We start from the raw sequence: 21,216 nt of genomic DNA, 5'->3' as shown, positions 1-21,216 counted from the left end.
GAACGGATTCCAGACTTACATTATACTTTTCCCCTTTGCTCAGCCAGTCAGCCCACCTCTTCCAGGAAGCTCTCCCTGATTCCCTGAGCCCTCCTATCTCAGCATCTTTTACGGACTATGACACCATCTTGATTAGTTTCCCAAGTGGTGAGATTCCTTGCTCCACTTAGACATGTGCTCACAGACAAATGACTGCAAAAATAACTTTGTATCTTTTTTTCTTCCTGAAAAAGTCTCTCTTACCCTCTCTTCCTAGTCATTTAAGGGTAATAACCCCACAAAAGCATGGTTCTGCCTTCATTTTCTAGCCTGTATTCTGTGGGTCAAAGGTAGCCAGGCCTGCACAGGAGTGGCTCACAGAAGACTCCTTACCTAGGGGGCTGTGGGAACTGATCACCTCCCTGAAGAGAAAGATCGCAGTGATCATGAGCCCTTACAGTGGGCTGCCTCTGAATACAGAGCAACTCAGGTAACACATATATGTCTAAGTATGCTTCCATAGGACGGCACGTCCAGAACTGTTTACAACAGTTTACTCAAATAATGCTAATAGGTGTGGGGGACTGAGGAGATGGCTCATGCAGTAGAGGGCAGGCCACACAAGCATGAAGACCTGAGTTAAGGTTCCCCAGCACCCACATGGAAATCCAGGCATGGTGGTGCACACCTGTAACCCCAGCACGGGGCAGGCAGAGGCAGGCAGATCCTTGATGCTCATTGGGCAGTCAGCCTAGCTGGATAGGTGAGCTCTGCATCCAATGAGAGACTCTGTCCCAGAAAATAAGGCAGAGAGTGATTGAGGGAGACGCTCAGCATTGACCTCTGGCCTCCACAAATGCACACACACTTGTGCGCATGCACAAACGTGTATGAGCACATACCTCCACGCACACAAATAAATAAATAAACAAAATACAGCCAATTGGGAAGGGCCCCATGGCTGTCAGTTTATAAACACACATTTCGCCCTCACATCATCCCTATGAATTAGATTCGAAGAGTCTGTTTTACAGGTTAGATAAGGGAGTTTCAAGGAAGTGAAGCAATTGACCCAAGTCCCTGATCCAATCCAACAAAAGTGCCTGGTCCACATCAGAGCCCCCTCCCGCCACCCCCACCGTGCGCTCACACACTCCGGTACCCGCTCTAGAGCTCCACCTGCCCCATGCGGTGTCCCACCCATCCACGCTGTCACCTGCACGAAGCCGTAGAGCACAGCCAGAGGCAGGACAACCACAATGAAGAGCGGCGTACTGGCCACAATGACCACAAGGGTGGAGATGGATATGAAGAAGGAATTGAACAGCATAAGGATGGTGGGGGCCAGAACCTCATCGATGACGTATATGTCCTTAGAGAAACGGTTGAGGATGCGGCCCGAGGGCGTCGTGTCAAAGAAGGACTGCGGCGAACGAATCTTGTTGTGCAACAGAGCTGCATGCAGCAGGCGGGCAGCCTGGACACTGCCGACCACCATGGTGAAGGCTGACAGCATCACCAGGAGCCCTTGTTGGGAGAGGTAGAAGATGAGTCACTTACTGTCACTTACTGCAAGGGAGGAGGCCAGGACAGAGGGGCAAAATGAGACTTGGGATGCCCTAGGTGGACTTAGGGAGGCTCTGAGACAGGGATATATGGTTCTGTGGTTTGGGGAGTCAGCAAAGGAGAGAAGGGATGAGGGAGCCCCTTCTGGGAATCCCAATATGTTCACCTTGTAGTATTCCTAGGGCAGCGTAGACACCTAGCCTTTGGGAGGTGTTGTTCTGCCGGCCATCTACCACCGCATCATTGGTCCAGTCACTGAGCCACACATTGGCCCCAATGGCCGCTGCACTTTGGCCCGCATACAGGAGGCAGATAGCTAGTGTGGTGTACAGCCCCACAGACTTGGCATAATCCCAGAACACGTTCATTTTCACCTGTAAAGAATGCCCACACAATCTCTACGTGCCCCGGGGACCCGATCACCATCTCCAGCCCATGCCCACTCGACTCACGTTGCCTGTCTCCGCCGTCTCCTCTTTGATTAGTGCGCCAGTCTCCTTGGCCTTCATCACCTGTATCTCCTTCTCTGATGGATTCGTGTGTCTCTTGGGCACAGGCCGGTTCTGGCTCTCCCCTTCTGAAGACATGGAGCTCATCTGTCTGTGGAAGCAGCTGGTCAGACCCAGGTGGGAGACCACGGACATGCTCCCAGGATTCGAGCATCAGGGAGAATGTCCATTTGTATCCTACCTGCTGGAGTTTGGTGGCCCTGATGTAGACTTCAGGGGGACTTGAGAACTCTTGGGAACTTACCTCATGAACTGCTTGCGGACCTCGTACATGGATGGTTCATTGTCCGTCAGGTCTGTGTGGGTGCTGAGCGTGTCTTCAACCAACAGCACCTCCTCATCTGCATCTTGCAAGGCTGCAGCAGGGAAGGAAAAGTCACAGAGACTGATTGCTCCTTCTGCAGTCCTCAAGACCCCATCTTCCACGCCAGTGGGAGGCTGAATGGACATGCAAGGGGGCGAGGAGAGAGTTTGAAAAGACAGCCAGAAGGAAGCCAGGCAGTGATGGTGCACGCCTTTAATCCCAGCACTCGGTGGCAGTGACCTGTGGGTCTCTGTGAGTTAGAGGCCAGCTTGGTCTACAGAGTGAGTTTTAGGATAGCCTGGGGTATGCAGAGAAACCCTGTCTCTGGGGGCAGGGAACAAGTCAGAAAGAAATGGGCTAGGCAACACACACACAAAAATCTTCCATTTGGAGACTGTAGAAAAGGGGACTCAATAGGCTGAAGACCTGGGCTCTGACGTCAGTCTGGCTGGCTGACCTTAAATCCTACTTCCTTGAGGGCAGCAGGGCCTTAGGCAGGCATTGCCAAAGGATAATAATCATAGCTCGTGGTACCGCCAGTCACTGTGAGAACTAAGGAAAGGATGCTGCTTCAAGAGCAGAGCACTGGGGAATGCTCATGCTGGGTGGCTGCATACACAGCAGCAGGCAGGGAAGCCCAAGAGAAGGCCCCAGAACAGAATGTTGAAGTAGGGGAGCCCTGACAGGGCAACAAAGTGGGGAGCTGGGCCTTTTGTGAGCGCAGACACTACTCCAGGATTCGTGTTGGGAGGGGCTTTTTGTCAGTCTACTGTCGGAAATAGGTTCAGGTTCCAGGTCATGTAATTATTTAACAGCTCCTGTTGGTAAATAAGTGATTTTGCCAAGTACTTAGATACTTACAAGGCAATTCAACCATAAAACAGCTATACTACATACTCCAGGTCTGAGCTCATGTGTCCTTTTTTTTCTTTTTCTGGTTATTTGAGACAGGGTTTCTCTGTAGCTTTGGAGCCTGTCCTGGAACTAGCTCCTATAGAACAGGCTGGCCTCGAACTCACAGAGATCCGCCTGCCTCTGCCTCCCGAGTGCTGGGATTAAAGGTGTGTGCCACCACCGCCCAGCTCATTCTCTTTTAATAAACAGAAAAACAGACGCTGAGACCCATGGTGCTGATACAGGGTCCCACAGTTAGGGGAGAGAAGGTAGAATCTGCATGGATCCAGTTTATTTATCACCCAGGTGGCTCTGTTTCCCAGAACTAGGTCCCCAGCACCATACTTGGCCAGTCCAGAGATACTTAGAAACCCTAGACAAGGTGGACGCTGAGGAAGGATGGGCGTTGGGGAGGCCAGGGTTGGTGGGGACTAATTTTTTGCCACCTTCACTGTCCTTCTGGTCCTCATCTGGCGCATAGTTTCGGAGGAAGTTGGCAAAGGAGCCATTATGCTGCAGGAGCTCCGAGTAGTGGCCCATCTCAGACACTTGTCCGTCAGCAAGCACAATGATGAAGTCCGTCTGAGGCAGGAAGCTGATGCCATGGGTTACCAGCACCCGAGTCTGTGGAGAAGGCAACAGGTTCTGAGCTGCAGCATCCTTAGGCATACCCCCAATCACAGGTACAGAGAGCCATGGGGCAAAACCGAGGAGTCATAGGCCAGGCATATCCACAGCTTGCCCCACACCAGCCAGAGCCTGCTCAGCATCTCTCGGGTATGCTTCCCTATGGGTTTCCCCAGATCGTATCCTGCTTCTCAGGTTCCTACATCTCCAGGTCTTCCCCCCACACCTCTCATCTGTTCTCCCCCAGGACCAGATTTCATTTTTGTTCCCATTCTCTGTGGCCTCACCTTGCCTGCCAGCACACCTTCTGGTCCAATCACTTGGTCAAAAATATGTTTAGCCACGTGAGAGTCCACAGCAGACAGAGGGTCATCCAGCAAAAAAATGTTGGCATCACTATAAACAGCTCGAGCCAAACTCACCCGTTGCCGCTGGCCTCCAGATAGGTTAATGCCCTAGAGGGAGGAGAAGGTGGGTGATATACGGTGTGTAGCCAGGCTAGCACTGGACCCTGACAATGGTGGTAGATGGAAGGGATCAAATAGGCCCATGGGGGACAAGAGCCAACTCTTTGTCACTCAGCAAGGCAGACCTCTGAATCTCTATTTCATAGGATACTTGAATATCTCCACTTTAAAGTCATAGGAGGAGTGGGTATTGGCTCTTAGACTCTTCTGGGGCAGATAAACCTATTCAACACCCTATCTAGTTGGCTGCCCTGCCCAAGGCCAGTGTTCATGACAGATAACCGGGAAAACAACAGGGGGTATATCCATAGACTGGAATTTTATTCAGCCCTAAGAAGGAAGAAAATGCTGACATGAGCTACAATATAAATGGACTTTGAGGCCATTATGCTATGTGAAATCATCTGGACACAAAAGGCAAATATTATGCAAACCCACTCACACCGGTGACTAGATAGCCAAAGTCTGAAAAACAAAGCAGTGGTTGCCAGAGGTTTTGGGAGGAATAATTGATAGCTGTTCAGTAAAGACAGACAACAAGGTTGGAGTGACATTTGGAATGCCCAGCTTCTAGCAATTATTGCATAACATTGCAAATGTACATAACGTAACAGAACTGGGCACGGAAAAGATAGTGAAGAAAGTGCATGTAATACTAGGTGACCATTACACATTTTAGGAAATACTTTAAAAACAGAAGCGAGGTAGCTGTACAGAGACAGGTGCTCACCACCAAGTCAAAGGATCTGAGTTTGGTTTCCAGTACCCGAGGGGGCAAGAATAAAAACTTGGCCTCCACACACACTGTAGCAATTGTGGGCTCTCCCACGCACCTCTCACACACATTCATGTAATAAAACGCAAACCCAAACAAAGAAAAACAAAACTTCCACCGGAGCCCCGTGTTTTATAATTCAAAGGCCCTAATCAAACAGGGCTTGGTGGTGTACATCTTTTATCCCAGCACTGGGGAGGCAGAGGAAAGAGGATCTCCAAGAGTTCAAGGACAGCCTGGCCTAAGTAAGGAGTTCCAAGACAATCAGGGCCACTGCCCACTGCTCCTAGGCTCACTCTCCAAGGCCCTTCTATCACTCTGGGTAAAAACCACAGTCTTCAAATGGCCTGCTGGGTTCTCAGCATCCCAACTGTCTGGTCTGATGACTCCCTCGCTTCCCTTTCTTCCCCTGGTTCACTCTGGTCCAACCACATTGTTCTTCGCCTTGGGCTAATGGCCAGTCACATACCTGCCTGAGGCTTTGAATAGTCTGTTCTACTCAGATAGCTCCAGTCTAGGTCCCTAGATGTCTAGGGCTCCATGGTCCTTTACAGGACTGTTTCTCCTGTTCAGGTCTCTGTTTCTCAGTGTAAAATCTCCCAAACAAAACAGCCCAGCACAAATTCTTATATTCACGGGCTGCTTATCTCCGCCACCTTAGGATTATCTAATATATATTTTGTTTATCTTGCTTTTTGTTTTTCTTTCCTCTGCTGGAATGTAAGATGTACAAGACCAGACATTCTTCTCCTGCTGCATTCCCCACTATGTCATAGTCCCTGGCAGATGCTTAATAAAAACCTGGTGGCTGCATCAGTGAATGATGAGCTCCTCCTTCTCAGTCATCAAGAATCAGCTCAATGGGCTGGAGAGATGGCTCATCTGTTAAGAGCACCGGACCCGGGTTCAATTCCTAGCACCCACACGGCAGCTCACAACTGCCCAGCTTCAGGGGATCTGATACCTTCACACCAATTCACATAAAATGAATTCAAATAAATTACCAAAAGAAAAAGTGTCAGCTCAAGAGTGATACTTCCCCTTCTATAGACCCTTTTACCCCTGCCTACTGTTCTTTTTCCACCCTACATAGGCCTTTGTCGTGACCCCAGGGCATCCTGTGGTCCCTGTCTGTTCATGAGTCACTCTCCCTGGAATAGAGCTATTTCCCGGCACAGAGCTGGACGTGATGGGACACGAACTTGCAAGCGAGTATGGGAATCTGAGGTTGGGTTCAAGCTAGCAACTGCATGAGCTGGCTCATTGGGGCTGAAGGGGTGGCTCTGTACCTTCTCTCCAATCTCTGTCTGGTCCCCACCAGGAAGCACATCCAGGTCGGCCAGCAGGGCACAGGTCTCCAGAGCCTGCTGGTAGAGCTTGGGTCTCATGGGTTGACCAAATAGCACGTTTTCCTGAAGCGTGCAGTTCTGGATCCAGGCCTGCTGGGGTACATAGGCCACCGACCCCTGGCCAGCGGAGAGGCTGCTTTAGGGTTTGTCTGAGGCCACCCAGACTTTATGCCTTCCCAGGAGCCCTCTGCCCATCTCACCTTCACAGACACTGTGCCTTCCAACTTCTCCATCTCTCCAAGTAAGGCAGACACCAGCGAAGACTTCCCACAGCCCACAGGGCCCACCACAGCCACCAGCGACCCCTTTGGGATTTGAATGTTTAGACTGAGAGCAAGGAGGAGTGATCAGTGGTGAGATTTGGGTTTGGTCCAAGCCTTCCACCTGCAGACCCAAGACCCCCTCCCTCCCTGACACCACCCTGTCAAAAGCAGGTTCTTCTGGCATTCCCTGTCAAAGACAGAGACAAGAAGAAAAGGGACTACATTTGATCTGACCTTCTGTCTGCATGGCATAGATAGCAAGTGAGTGAGAGAGGCTGGCGGTACCTGTGCAGGGCAGGCGGCAGGTCCTGGGCCCATGTGAAGGTGCCATTGTGCACGGTGATGGCATAGCCTGGGAGGACCAAGATGCATAGGGTTAGGGGTCTTGGAAGACTGCAAGGAGGCCTGGGGGGAGGCTGGGCAAAGGAGGGGATCCCTGGAGCCAGGACAGAGGGAGGGTCATGAAGAGCCTGGGGGAGGGGTAAAGGAGGAAGCCCGGATTAGGGGAGGGGCTAAGGAGGGAGATGATTTGGGGAGGGGCTGTAGAATTCAGAGTAGAGGGGTCATAGGAGGAGTCTTAGAAAGTTTGGAGCAGGATTGCTCTGGAGTAAGGGTGTTGGGACCTGGGGAGATGGTCTTTCTTTCCACACACTGGGGGTCAAGTTCATCTTGGTTCAGGAAATCCTGGATTCGTTTCAGAGACACGCTGGCCTGCAGGAGGGTGTCGGTTAACCTCGATGGGTGCCCAACTTCTAGGGCTAAGCATAAGGACCTACTCACTAATGCTGGGGCCCCTCCTATAACCAAGTCTTACAAGGCTCCCACTGCCTGAAGAAAAGGTCCAGATAGATCGCTATAAGGAGGCTGTGTCAGGAGCTCAGGCCCGTGACCCCAAACCACCCACAACCTCCATGGCTTTCTCTGACCCCAGGAACTCTCACCATTTGATTTCCCGTTGATACTAAGTGACCCCTTTCCCTCATATCCTAAGTCCAACAGACACCCTACTTGCCCTGGTTTACCTGGGTCAGGCCACTGATTAACTGAGGCAGCATGTTGAGGGGAATCTTTAAGATGTTGAACAAGGACAAGGACACAAAGGCCTTCTCTGCGTCCAGCACATTGTTCTCATCCACACACACGTACACTCCAAGGGTGATCAGGGTCACCTGGACAGCATGGGAATGAGTGTCACGGTGGAGTCTGTTAGGCCCCTGACAACCTCAAGACGTGGGCTGGCCTACTAACAGCCAGGTCCCCCATAGCAGTGGAGAGCCTCACCAGGAAGGGGGTGCAGACCCAGATGAAGGTGGAGATAGCCTGCAGGTAGGCACCCTTGCGCAGCAGATGAAGCTCGCTCTGCCGGATGCCTTCTATCTGCTCCAAGAAACTGGGCTCCCACGCATACAGCTTCAGCACTTTGATGCCATTCAGGATCTCGTTCATGAGTTTGATGCGAGAGTCCTTGAACTTCATTTGCTGTACCTGTGCCGAAAGGATCAGTTGTATACCCTCCCCTTCCCCCCACATCTCCTGCCGGCCAGGCTCACACCCCCCCATACCATCTCATCCACTGTACCCACTGCAGTTTTCTTGACGGGCTTCCCCAGCCCACCTCAAATGCCTAGACCCCTGCCCCCCACAGCCTGTGTCGTCTGACTCAGAAGTACAGCTCCAGGGCTGGAGAGATGGCTCGGCTCCATCTTCAGTGTCAACACCACTGACCTCACCAGGTAACATCCTTTGCCCTTGCCTTCCGTTCCCACCCCTAGCCCTTTACACAATGTCCCCAGTCAGACTATGCACTTCCCAGGGGGCAGGAACTGTTTGCTTTTCTGTTCACTCAGATCCTAATCAAAGGCCTGGCATACCACAGTGGCTTGTCCACTCGGCACTTGTGTGCTGAGAGCCAGTGTGTCGAGCCGTGTGCCAAATGGAGGATATCATGATGAACAATTCGGATGCGGCCCAGGCCATCATGCGACCGATGGTCTGATGTCAGAAGCCGGCAATAAAATGCAAATGCCAAGCCGGGCAGGTGGCGTATACCTTTTAATCCCAGCACTTGGGAAGCAGAGGCAGGTGGATTGTTTATGAGTTCAAGGCCAGCCTGATCTACATAGTGAGTTCCAGGACTACGTGGAAAGGCTCTGTCTCAAAACAAACAAACAGAAAAGTAATTACCAAAATAGATGCTTAATTCTAAATCATTGTGTGCACTCCAAAGGGAAAGAACAGGCTGCAGCAAGAGGAGAGTCGGATAGGGGCGGTGGGGGGGGGGGGGGGGGGGGGGGAGACCTTGGTGTTATCAAGGTGGTTGTCTGAAGGAAGTGATGTTTCTGCTGAGAGGTAAAGGAAGGGAAGGTGTTAAAGACGCAAGGAGAGTGAGGAATATTCCAGAAAGAGGGAAAAGTGCATGTAGAGGTATACACAGAGTTTGGGTCTTAAAGAAAGGAAAAGCCAACATGTCTGGAATGTGGCCATCCCACGAGGAATAGAAATGGAGACAGGCAAGGTCAAAGGGGGCTTGGAGGGTGGTTGGAGTGGCTGAGAGTGGCTTACATACTGAATGCTTAGTCACCAGGGTGTGGCACTATCTGAAAGGATTAGGAGGTGTGGTGTTGTTTGAAAAAGTATGTCAGCGGGGGTGGGTTTTGAGGTTTCAGAAGCCCATGCTGAACCCAGTCTCTCCCTTTGGGTGAGAAAAAAGCTCTCAACTACTTCTCCAGCACCGTGTCTGTCATGCATGCTGCCATGATGCTCCCCTTCATGCTGATAACAGACTGAACTTCTGACACTCTAAGGAAGTCCTCAATTAAATGCTTTCTTTTATAAGACTTGCCTTGGTCATGGTGTTTCTTCACAGCAATAGAACAGTGACTAAGACAGTGGACTTAGGTAGTTTGTCATTTATTCTATGTGCACAGGGAGCTTCTGAAAACTTCAGCAATCATTTGCAGATGGATAACTCATTGTTTGGTTACCAGCATTTTAGCACCATGAAGTAAAAACAGGCTTGAGTCCTTGCTCTACCTGTCTCTGGACTGCCACAGTTACTCTGGGCTTTGGGGTTTCTGCTGTGAAATAAGACTGTCACTACGGTGATGGGGATGGAGGAGTTAAGGTTCGTACAGGGGCTGTGGCCATCCACATGCAGTACAGGGAGTGGAGAGGTCCTGAGAACAGAAGATGGACACTGGCCCTCAGTGCCATCCCCTGACTGGTGTTCCCATCTAACTAACGCAGGTGCCTTTAGGAGCACCCACCTGGTAGCTCCGCATCTTCATGGACACAGCTCCGTTAAGTGGTATCAGCAAGACTATGACAGCCACTCCAGCCAAGACTGATGGACCCAGGATCTGAGGAGGCACACACGTGGAGGGTCAGATAAGACAGATGAACTTACAGATAACCAAGGTCTGTAGACAGAGCTCAGCAGACCCTGGCTAACGTGAAGCATGACAGGCAAGAGGCAAAAAGACATCAGTCAGGAAGGAGACAGACAGCCACAAGCACATCAGCAGAAGCAGCCAGCTATCAGAGGATGAGCACAGCTGGTCAGTGGCGCACAGAGAGGGTTGCCCAAACTGGCCGCTCTGCCACAGGTCTGGGATTCTACTTCTTCGATGGTTTGAAGCCTGCCTGGGTTACGCCGTGATTTCAAGATCAGCCTGAGCCACTTAGCGAGACACCCCCTCCCCCCTCATCTTGAAACAACAAATTCAAAGGGCAGAGGTGTTAGTAGCAGAGTGAGTGCTGACATACACAAGACTCTGGGTTCAATCCCAGGACTGCAAAGTTGATGAAAAAGGAGGAGAGGAGAAGGGCAGGGTGGAGAAGGAGACGGTGACGGCTACACAGGGAAGATAATACAAACAGACCAACAGTGATAACGACAGCCACATCCATCCTGCCTCCAAGAACCCCCTTGCCCCTGGCTTTTGAGGGATGAAACACAACGTGGGATAGGGAGAGCAAGTGACCAAGTTCCCCTGGTACCTAGGGGTGGTTTCATGGGCATGACACAGCTCATCTATCAGCGCAGATAGATGTCGTCAGAGGGAGGGGATAGAGGACAAGGCTCAAGAGTTACCTGCCAGAGGAAGTATATAGCCAAGATGACCTGCAAGGGAGCTGACCACAGCAGGTTGATGAAGGGGGAAACATCCATGAAGCGCTGAGCATCCACTGACATGAGGTTGACCATTTCTCCCACAGTGGACTCACGTTTGACTGAGTTGGTGATGACCAGAGCCTACAAATGAAGAGCAAAAGGCAGACCGAGCCCATGAGCCTCTCCCAAGCAGCCCAGAACTGATTTCTCCCAGCGTGCGTCCCGCTCTGGCTGACCTTCCTGTAGACGACACCTATAATCGCAGTCCGTAGCCTCAAGGCCATCACAAAGATGTTGTGGTAATATTGGTGTAAGATCAACGTCTGCATCATGGAGCTCATGAACATCAGCCCAGCCAGCAGGAAGCCCCACCAAGAGGGGGCCGTGGGGTCAGAAATAAACCTGATGAGTATGCTGTCAGGAGGAGAGCAGGTATGAGGCCAGTGTGCTCTTCAGCCTGTCCCCAATGCACCAGCTCTTATTGTCAGTCTTGCCTGCTGGCCCTCTCCTCTTTGAATGCCACGGTAGGCAGAAGAGGCACATTTTCACTGGCTACAGCAGCAGTTCTCAACCTATGGGTCGTGACCCCTTGGCCAAACTTCTAGCTCCAAAAAAAATATTTACATTACCATTCCTAACAGTAGCAAAACTACAGTTACTAAGTAGCAACGAAAGTAATTCTATGGTTGTGGGTCACGACAACATAAGTAATTGTAGTAAAGGGTCACAGCACTAGGAAGGTTGAGAACCACTGGGTTAGACCTTCCTACTCATTCTTCTTGGATGCTAGGGATTCTATCCACCACAGGGCCATAAGAATTTTCATTCCACAGATGTTACCAACACTTGGCCCTCAGTGTTATATGCTGTCCTTTGTTGGGGCGCTTTTCCACCTCTCCTGTGACTCTCTCCATCTTTCTTCTCTTACCTCCTGGCCAATCCCCACTCCTTGCCATTCTCAGCAGCTCCTTATCTTCCCACTGAACTGCCCATTGAGAATTCCCTGACACCCCAACACTTCCAAGTGTCCCCAAGCTCGTCCTTTGTTTTCATCTTATAAGAGAAGTTGTTTTGGCTTTCCAAGCCCTATTCTGTCTCCCTGAGTCCGGGATCCAATGTTCCTACCCGATCTTTCCCCAGCAGGAAGATTGGATCCCATGGTTGTGTGATATTCAGTATTGTCACCTCTCTGGCAGCATTATGCCTTCACTGACCAACATGATCAAGACTCATCATGCCATAGGACAAACTTTCTCTTGACCTCATGGAACTTTCCAAGTGCCATCAGAGTCAAGCCTGTTGTTCTCCTGGGGGTTGAATTGTGTCTTGACCCTCTGGTTCCTATGAATGTGACCTTATGTGGACGTAGAGTCTTTGTAGCTATAATCAGTCAAGATGAAGTCATACTGGGGTAGGGTGGGTCCTAATTCAGGGACTTTGGTTTTTCTTTTTCAGAAGAGTAGGAGATTTGCACACACTCAAGTGCATGTGTGCGCATGCGTGCGTGCGCACAAACACAGAGACAGAAAGAGGCATGCGATAAATGCAGAGATCTGAGTGATGAATTTTCATGTCAGGGAAACCAAGGACTGCTGACAAACAAACAAACAAACAAACAAACAAACAAAAAACCAAACCAGTCTGAATCAGGGCATGGAGACGGTGTCTGAATCCAGCACTCAAAAGCCTGAAGCGGGAGAACCATCGGTCAAGGCTAGTCTGAGTCCCATAGCAAGACTTAATCTCAGGAAAAAAAAAAAAGCACTGATCTGCCTGTCGTGGTGCACATTTTTAATCCCAGCACTCAGGAGGCAGGGGCAGGCAGATCTCTGTGAGTTCAAGGCCAAGGCCAGCCTGGTCTACTGGGCGAGTTCCAGGACAGCCAGGGCTACACAGAGAAACCCCATTTTGAAAAACCAAAACAATAGCAACGGCAACAACAAGGAAAAACTCACCAATCCTGTCACCTGATTTTGGCTAGTGGGGCAGAACTGAAGGAATAATTTCTATTGTTTCAAGTGCCCACACAATGGTAACTTGTCAGAACAGCTCTGTAAACTACACAGGTGTCTTTGCAGCATATTTTGAGTCTTTGAGTTCATTGCAGACACTCTCCACTGCAATGAAATGACTCTTCCCCTCTGCCCCAGGCCCCAGTCATGGTAAAGCTGCTAACCAACTTCATTCCGCCTTCTTGGGACCGAGTTTGCGGGTTATTTTCGTGTATTGGAAGCCTCTCTTTCTCGGAGACGTACTCTCTGTTCATCTTGTGTCCCCAGCTCTGGACCTCTAATCTGGCCAGCACTCCCTTCTTGTCTCTTAGGTCTGCGGAGGCCCTACTGACAGACAAGGAGACAGCACTGGCTGCACTAGAAGTTCAGGCCTCAACCTCTCAGATTGTCTAGGAGAGTTGAGCCCCAGATATGGGCCCTTGGACCTCCACTAAGAGGCATCCTCCTGGAGGGCCCAGCTGGCCAACAGTTAGCTCGATACCTAAGCCTCTTTCTTCTCCGAAATCACTAATCAGGGAAAGATCCGTGAGCCCCCAGTGGCACAGGCCAGAACCTGCTGATTTGACCAAATAGCTCCTGGGTCCTCGCTCCACACCTCCCTTCTGCTGCCCTCTGACCTGCTTGGCCTAACTGCGTCTTGCTACTCTGCCCTACCCCTCCCACACTCAGGCGGGATCAGCCTTTGGAAATGTAAACATGATATCCTCCCCCTGGCTTCCTCTCTCCCCATCCCTGCCCCACCCTCCAGTAGCTTTCTCCAGTCATTACTGCCCCAACCCTTTGTGACTCACCTGGCTGCACCTTCCTCTCCTCCTTCACTTATTTCTTTTGATAACCTTTTGAGCCGGCACTTGTTCTCTAAGCTGGCAGGCTGACTTCCTGGACTCCCCAGGCCTTTCTCAGACCCTGTGACCTACTGTAATCTTCCTGAATTACCTTCGGCTTCTCCCACAAGACCCTAAGACTACCTTAATTAATTTGCAAATCTAGGAATGTTAGTTGAATTAATGGATGTGCAGCGCAAAGAGGGGAATCGATGCGGGGCTCAGTTCCGTATCTCACCCTGTCATTGGAGAGCTCCCTCCAGTCCAAACCTCTCCTGTGACAGATGGCAGAGGCTGGCAGAAGTGGAAAAAGCTCTATAGTTGGACTTGAGAGCCCCAGACTCACATCTGCCTTGCCTTACCAGCTGTGTGCTTCACCTGAGTGTCTGCCTTCGTATTTGTAAAAAGGGAAATGCGGCTACTTCCCCCAGAGGCCTCCTGAACAAGGTTCAAGGAGGACACTTCCTCCTGACGGGAACATGATATGTGTAGATGTATGTGGAATGGGAAGTTGAGGTACAGAGTCAATACCATGGACCAAGGGTCACCCAGAGAGCAGAGAAAGCTCTTCGGTTCCTGCTCTAGGGCAGCCAGCCACCCCTCCTCTGCCCAGGAGAGGGCCACAGCAAGAGGGAGTGTAGTGAGACCTGAGCAGCTGTGGGTTGATGAAGGAGAGCAGGTCCTGGATCAGCCTGAAGAAGGCACCCATGAGCAGGCTGGAGGTGAAGGTTCTCACCAGAGCCCACAGAAAGGAGGGCTTCTGGGACTTGGGTCGGGCCTTCAGTAGGACTTCATCCTCTCCAGGGATCTTCTGCTCAAATGCTGCAGCCTGGGGCCTGTTGGGGGAATAAACAGCGGTGGGTGGAAATGGTTCCAGGAGGCTAGGGGCTTGCCAGTCTAGGCTGGGCAGGGAGAAGGAAAAAAGATGAGGAGAAAGAGGAAGAAGAGGAGGCAGTGGTAGCTTTTTCTTGGCTTTCAGAACTGGAAGGGGACTAGACAACACAATTCCCCAGATGACTGTCTCCAGGGGCCAGGGGCACTTGCTGAAAGCACTGGGTACCCATCTCAGAGAAGTCCCTGGCTCTCTTCCTGCTTCCCAGAGCTGGCTTTCGCAAGAACACTAAGACAGGAGAGATCAGACCAGGTACAGCAGGAGGCTTAGGCTTGAGCAGCTGAACAGGGAGGGGATAGAGGTGGTTTTGGGGGACAGAGAGGGAGTACAGCAGGCAACTGGGGGTTCCAGAGGCCTCTCCAGATGCTTCAGAGCAGGGAAGCCACAATACTGCTATACAAGTCCTTTCCTTGTTCCACCAACAGCTAAAGATCACCAGTGACTCTGGGCTGACCAAGCATTGACTTCTATACGCTGGGTTGTGGGCAAGAGGGAAAAGGTCTTGTCTGTGGGTCCTGGGTGGGGGGCTGCCAACTCAAAGGCCCTCAGCCTCAGGCTGGCTCATCCAGGCCTGTCTCCACACAAGAGAGGCTGTACTGAGAGGGCTGGCCCCGCCCTCACTAGGAAAACCCTTGCAATTTCTGATTAAAATCAGACACAGTAGAACAGAGACCTGATTAGGGCCTCTGGACCAGTTGGGTGTGGATTATTGCTCTGTCAGCATCAGTGGGGAGACCTTGGCTGTATCTTTAAATCTCTAAGCTTCAGTGCCCTCTCCGAGTCAAGGGAACCGCAGAAGGAACACTGTTTGGCTGCTGAGAAAGTGAATGAGGTACTCTATATGCTAAGAACTGTGCCTAGGATACACTGAATGGTACCCAAGCGTCAGCATCCTCTTGTCCTCAGCCAAACCTGGGAGGACGGATCCCACCCAGGCCTTGCTCCCAGCTGCAGTATCCTAAGGCTGCAGAGACATCCCCTCTGCTTGCTGTTCCCCCTACTCCTGCTATGCCAAAGGGACTGGGGAGCAGAGGGTCAGGGCACTGAGAAGTTAGGCTGGAGACCTACAGCACAGGGAGGCCTCACCCTGATGCTTGCTGCTTTTGCCATTCTTCCAGCAGCCGCTGGACCAGCTTGTGAGAGCAGTCCTCCTCATCCAGAGTCCAGAGGTCACGCTCCTCCAGAGGACGGCGGTAGCCAAGGATGGCCAGCCTGGAGGAGGAAGGAGGAATCCCCACACAGGGTCAGAATTTAGAATACTAGTGCCTAAGGTCAAGGGAGCTCCCTCTAAGTTGCAGCACCCACAGTCATTGCCATAGTGAACATTTTACAGGTAGCTAGCTGCCTCTCCCATCCTGACTTGCACCTCTCTCTGCCTCTGTCCTATACGTCCCCATACGCTCTATCTGTCTAAGGCTCTGGTGATGAAATCCACACTGGCCAGGCCTGGGTGTATGTGTACAAGGCGGGAGGGGTTCAGGCCAGCCTCAGGTGCTTGTGGTTAATGAATTGTCACCCAGGTCACAGACACAATTATCCTGCTCAAGCCACTCTGAGGGGCAGCCAAAGAGATGACAAGCTGGAAGCTTATCCCAAATGGAAGCGCTCAGAGCTAATTATGGTTTCCTTCCAGCCCGCTGCGCCTGTCCCTGTGGCCTGCCAGCCGCAGGGATGGTCTGCAGCCTGGGAGCTTGACCCCTTCAGGCTCAGCCATCACACTCAATCCCCAGCCCAAATAGCCAGTTTCGCCCACCCTGGTCTGCCCATCCAGTTATTGGGGTGGCAGTGAGGGGAATCAGTTGGATGATTCCTGGGGTTCACTTCTCCCTCCTGGGTTCTAAGCTAAAGCAAGAGCCCACTCACTTTGTGAACCACCAGAAAGACAGGCGGGAGAGAAAACCAGCACTGGCCTCTGGGCAAGGATTCTAGAAGGAGAGAGGAGGGGACAAAGGGATCAGGAGTGTCGCCCAGCATCTCAGCACCCAGGAGAGGCAGGGAGGCGGTCCATGCTCTCATCCTGTCCACAAGCTGTGGAAGTGGCATCCCCCACTGTGGGTGAGATGTGGGGGGATGGGACTGCGGGTATCGTTTGGGCTGAGGTACAAACTGTGAAGCCCTCCCACCCACCACGGCAGGCAAACTCACAGGGTCAATGTTCTCTGTGGAGAACAATGGCGGCTTATCCTTGAAGCAGGACAGGATGAGGGCGCAGAGCACCAGGGCAAAGTAGATGTAGAAAGTGGTGAACCGTAAGGGATCCAAGATCTTACCCTGGGGGAGAGGGAGAGGGACCACGGAAGCCTTTGGGAAGGCTGGCCTGCAGTGCAGCACCCTGGGGTGTCAGGTTCCTCCGGAGCACCCCCCGAGGATGCTGAGTGGTGGGTAAGTGTTGTGATGTTGGGGGTGGGGACATGGTGAGGACCTGCCTTGAGCCAGGCATTGTGCTGACATACAAATCAGCAGCTGGCTCCTTGCCTGTATCCTCCTGAGAGAGGGAGATGGGGACCACCTGACTGTCAGGGCTCCAACTCACCCACCATCACAGAGTAAAGCCCCCCCCCCCAAGCGTGTGGGAAGAAACAGAACAAAGGAACGGGACTTCGTGCGCACCTGCACACGTCCTCGTGACAGACACTGCATCCCCATTAGATACGGACCTTGGGAATGGCAGTTTCACAATTGTCCCCCCTCCCCCTCCCCCAGCACTCCCAGGAGCACACAGCTATGGTGGGATCTCTGACCTATTTCCATGCACGGCTCAGATCTCCCACTTCCTGCCACCGAGCGGAGACATAGTAGATGGAGGAAGAGAGGAAATCCTGGGACTGCAGGGAAGCCTAGACTCCATAGTGACCTTGAGCCTTGATGTCACACTCCTGAGCAGGGCTAGACCTGGAAGGTCTGACCCTCTTACCTCTGCCATGGCTGAGAGGATCTTGGAACGGAAGGGGATGATGGCACAGATCACACACAGTAGCCAGAAGATAATGAGCACCCCTGAAGACTGCACCCCACGAAGCCGCTCATACTGGATCAACAATGTGGCCAGCAACTGTGTAGGAAGGGCAGAGAAGGCTTGGCCCAAGCACACACATCTGGGCCTGCTCTCTCCCCTCTGGTGTGGCCAGATGTTTGGCAGTCATTTCACCATCTGACCACTACCATGTGCCCACCCTCCTCCTCAGAGCCCACGGTCTTAGCATACACCACCCTCCCACGGGAGACCTCCCCACAGTTTCCTGGGCCCCACACTAACCATGGTGATCCCCACCACCAAGGGTGTGACAAACAAGACAGGAGCAGGAGCTGAACCGGAGATCAGGCCATGGAAGGAATAGAAGAGGTCCACCCAGGAGACACACCACAGCAGAACGCCTAGGGACTGCAGACAGGGCACAGGTTGGAGTCTCCATCTCTAAGGGCAGTGCCAGTCCCTGCAGGGGGAGGGATCCCTGCTCATGCAGCCGTCATAAAGCTATCAGACCTGCCTTCTCAGAAGCGTCTAGGGTGGGTGATGGGAAGTTCTGCTGTTTGGACATTCTACAACTTTCAAAACAGGGAAGGGCTGCAGTCCCTATTAGTAAGCTTCTATGAGCCATAACTATGGGGCAGGAGCAGCGGCAGGGGCAGGCTGGGAATACTTGTTTAGTTATCAGTGAGGGACAAGGGGTTTATCAGAATCCTTTAGGTCTCCCACTCAGAGGGTAACTCGGGGCCCCTGACCGTCTTGAGCTTGGACAAGCGGGTGAGGACGATGTAGCCACTCTGGCGGTGCCGCAGGTAGAACAGGTAGCAGGGCAAGGCAGCCCATAGATAGATGCAGGGGATCCAGGCCAACAGGGAGTTCTGGAAACAGGGTGTGAGGTCCGGAGTATCGGTATATATAGACAGGTTGGAGTCCTGGGGAACAGAGACAGAACGGTTTAGCGTAGCGATGACTTCCTGCAGGCACAGCTGTCCCTCAGGGAGGTGGCTGGACCTAGGAGGTGGGCATGGGGTGGAGGATAGGCAAGGGCAGGAGACTGAGCAAGCCCGTGGATAGGTGAGCAGGAATGACCTGGTGTGAACTCCCAGGAGCCCGAGGCTGCCTCGTTTCCTCATACTCTTCCTAACTGAGGGATAATTTAAGCGCAATATAAACTGCACCCATTTAAAGTGTACAAGCCAGTGAGTTTGACAGTTGCGTAACTCCTCAAAGCCATTGCCACCATAAAGACACGGTATTTCCATTATCCTGCAAGGTCACTGATGTCTCCTTGCCTTCCACCCTCCCAGGCTAACGGTGTCTTTCAATATTCTTCATCTTTCCCCATTTTTTCAAGATGAATAAAAAAAAACCCAAAATAAAAAAACAAACCTCCCGCTCCAGACCTCTCCTAGGCAAGGAGAGAGCTTGCCGGGTCCTTAGGTACGTTTAAGATGGGTGGCAAGTTTAGGCTTTTTTGCATAAGCATGGAAACCTGAGTTTGGATTCCTAGAATCCAAGTTTCTTTCTTTCTGTTTTAAAACCAACCCAGCATGGTGGTCAACACTTGTAACCCAGTGTTTTTGTGGGGGGAACAGGTGGATCCCTAAAATTCACTAGCCAGACAGTATAGCGCACATGATGACACTCCAGTTCACTGAAAGACTCTGTCTAAAAACAAACAAACAAACAAACAAACAAACAAAAAGGTGGAGGACCAGCCAGATGGTTCGGCAAGGGCACCAGCCACCAACCAAGGCTTATAAACTGAGCCCCATCCCCAGAAACACAGGGGAAGGAGAGAACCAACTTCCTGTAAGTTGTTCTCCGACCTTCACATTTGCATTGTGACACTTCCACACGCCCTTCCAAATAAATAAATGTAATAAAATAATGAGTGGAGATAACCATCAACCTTGGATCTCCGAATGCACACCCTCCTGTGTGAAGACAAGTGCTAACGAATACACACACCACAGAGAAAAAGATGGGTGGTGGCCATCCTCTGCCCTCATGTATTTTAATGAGTGACGTGAGGCTCATAGAACAAAGGGAGGGGCAGAGGCCTTTGCAAATTACAAAGGGAAAGGTAAGCAACTGTCTCTATTCAGAGGAAGAGCCCTGGCTGTAGCCTGGGGAGTCTGTGTTTTAGATCCGCAGGCAGCTTCAGCATGGCTGGTCACTCTCTTGCCAGAGCGCTTCCACACTTCTTAGACCGTGATGAGGTAACACATTCATTCACAAATGCTTTGTATTCAGATCACTCCCTCCAAGGTGGCTAATGGACTCATCTTTCCCTCTCCTCCCAAAGCTTTAGATGTTCTTTACAAAAAGCCCCCCAAATACAAACAAATAATGAGACACCCGCCTACCATTCCATCCACCTAGAGACAAGCATTGCCTGAGGATATACCGCCCACCCTCCAACTATCATTCAATTTGTATGCAAGTCACAGACGCACATAAATCCGCTTTTCCTGAAGCAGATTTGTTTTCTGTTACTGGAATTGGAAGTTTCTCTCACACGTGCGTGACTCTGAAGGCTTGGCTGCTCAGTACTTTCAAACGAGACAAGAAAGCACTAATGGATGCCCACAGATTGGAGTGGAGCTTGATAGGTCAGGGGAAGTTCAGTGGTCTTTGTTTTTCTTTTCTTGTTGTTGTTTGTTTGAGTGCTTGTTTTCAAGACATATTTCTCTGGGTAGTCCTGGAATTTGCTCTGTAGACCAGGCTGGCCTCGAACTCACAGAGATCAGCCTGCTTCTGTCTCTCAAGTGCTGACCAGCTTTGTTTCTATTCTTTAAGCCAGATATATAGTCAGTTATAGCCAATGAAATCAACTAAAACAGAAGACTCCCATATCATTTCCCCTTTTTCTGTTTAAACAATAAAAGAAAGGCTTTAACTTTAACATAGTAAAATTACATATAACAAAATAGTTATCAAGTAAGAATTAGTTACAATATTATATCCATTTTATCTTTTATCATAACAAAGGAAAACTTTAACTATCTATCCATTCTTCAACTCCATCAAAGACTCCAGAAGGATATATTACCTAAGTAAATGAGAAGTAAGCAACTTGCAAAACTCTAGAAATCACAGAGACAACTCGCTGCCTGGACAGTCACCCAAAGTTCCTCTGTACCGTTGGGGCATCCATCTTCAGCCTACAGGCCCATAGTTTCCAGCAGACTTTTCCATGAAGCAGGAAATTTCAAAGACAGTTCAGTCAGTATCTGCTGTGTCCTGTAGAATGTCTCACAGACTTTTTCATGAATCAGGAACCCCAAAGAATCATCTCACATTTAGGCAAGTTCAGCAGTCCTCTTTCTGCGGGTTCTTTGTGTCCAGTTTATGCCAACAGTCCAAGCAAGAGCAGTTTCTTGCCCAATGGCTATCAAACTCTATAAGTAGCCTCTTCGATGCCCATCTTCCTCTTGAAGTAGCTTGTGCTGCCAAGAGCAGATGTGTCTCATTGTCATGAAAAGTCCTAAGTTATTAAGACATTTAAGTGAAATATTCTGTAGTCTTTGAAAGATATGAAGAATGTCTATCTAACTGAAATATATCTCTATATATCTAGAAAATCTAACTGACTATAAGTAGCCTGTGCTCATGATGCCAGGTCTGGGAGGTGAAGAAAGGCCGACCTGGTGAACTTTAGGCCACTAAG

The 21,216-nt window shown here is 50.9% G+C and overlaps 1 protein-coding gene across 2 annotated transcripts in view; it reads right to left on the bottom strand.

Moving 5' to 3' along the window:
• Positions 1 to 21,216, bottom strand: part of Abcc3 (ATP binding cassette subfamily C member 3) — a 51,755-nt gene that overhangs the window by 14,249 nt on the left and 16,290 nt on the right. The window contains exons 2-24 of one of the 2 annotated variants that reach the window (XM_038325552.1): positions 18,299 to 18,475; positions 17,832 to 17,957; positions 17,490 to 17,627; positions 16,721 to 16,846; positions 16,439 to 16,500; positions 15,662 to 15,787; positions 14,331 to 14,519; positions 11,084 to 11,261; positions 10,827 to 10,988; positions 10,000 to 10,092; positions 8,015 to 8,218; positions 7,756 to 7,902; positions 7,357 to 7,444; positions 7,019 to 7,085; positions 6,671 to 6,797; positions 6,411 to 6,587; positions 4,167 to 4,334; positions 3,699 to 3,876; positions 2,299 to 2,410; positions 1,998 to 2,145; positions 1,712 to 1,919; positions 1,196 to 1,506; positions 668 to 768 (exon numbers count right to left, since the gene is read on the bottom strand). In XM_038325552.1, the coding sequence (XP_038181480.1) occupies positions 715 to 768; positions 1,196 to 1,506; positions 1,712 to 1,919; positions 1,998 to 2,145; positions 2,299 to 2,410; positions 3,699 to 3,876; positions 4,167 to 4,334; positions 6,411 to 6,587; positions 6,671 to 6,797; positions 7,019 to 7,085; positions 7,357 to 7,444; positions 7,756 to 7,902; positions 8,015 to 8,218; positions 10,000 to 10,092; positions 10,827 to 10,988; positions 11,084 to 11,261; positions 14,331 to 14,519; positions 15,662 to 15,787; positions 16,439 to 16,500; positions 16,721 to 16,846; positions 17,490 to 17,627; positions 17,832 to 17,957; positions 18,299 to 18,475 (3,366 nt within the window). In that variant the 3' untranslated portion in view covers positions 668 to 714. The remainder of the gene's footprint in view (positions 1 to 667; positions 769 to 1,195; positions 1,507 to 1,711; positions 1,920 to 1,997; positions 2,146 to 2,298; positions 2,411 to 3,698; positions 3,877 to 4,166; positions 4,335 to 6,410; positions 6,588 to 6,670; positions 6,798 to 7,018; positions 7,086 to 7,356; positions 7,445 to 7,755; positions 7,903 to 8,014; positions 8,219 to 9,999; positions 10,093 to 10,826; positions 10,989 to 11,083; positions 11,262 to 14,330; positions 14,520 to 15,661; positions 15,788 to 16,438; positions 16,501 to 16,720; positions 16,847 to 17,489; positions 17,628 to 17,831; positions 17,958 to 18,298; positions 18,476 to 21,216) is intronic. The other variant, XM_038325551.1, reaches the window with a different exon arrangement.

The sequence above is a fragment of the Arvicola amphibius genome, chromosome 4, assembly GCF_903992535.2.
Source record: "Arvicola amphibius chromosome 4, mArvAmp1.2, whole genome shotgun sequence".
In the NCBI taxonomy this organism is placed as follows: Eukaryota; Metazoa; Chordata; class Mammalia; order Rodentia; family Cricetidae; genus Arvicola; species Arvicola amphibius.
The sequence above is the reverse complement of the archived record's forward strand: the minus strand, read 5'-3'. Positions and strand labels throughout refer to the sequence as shown.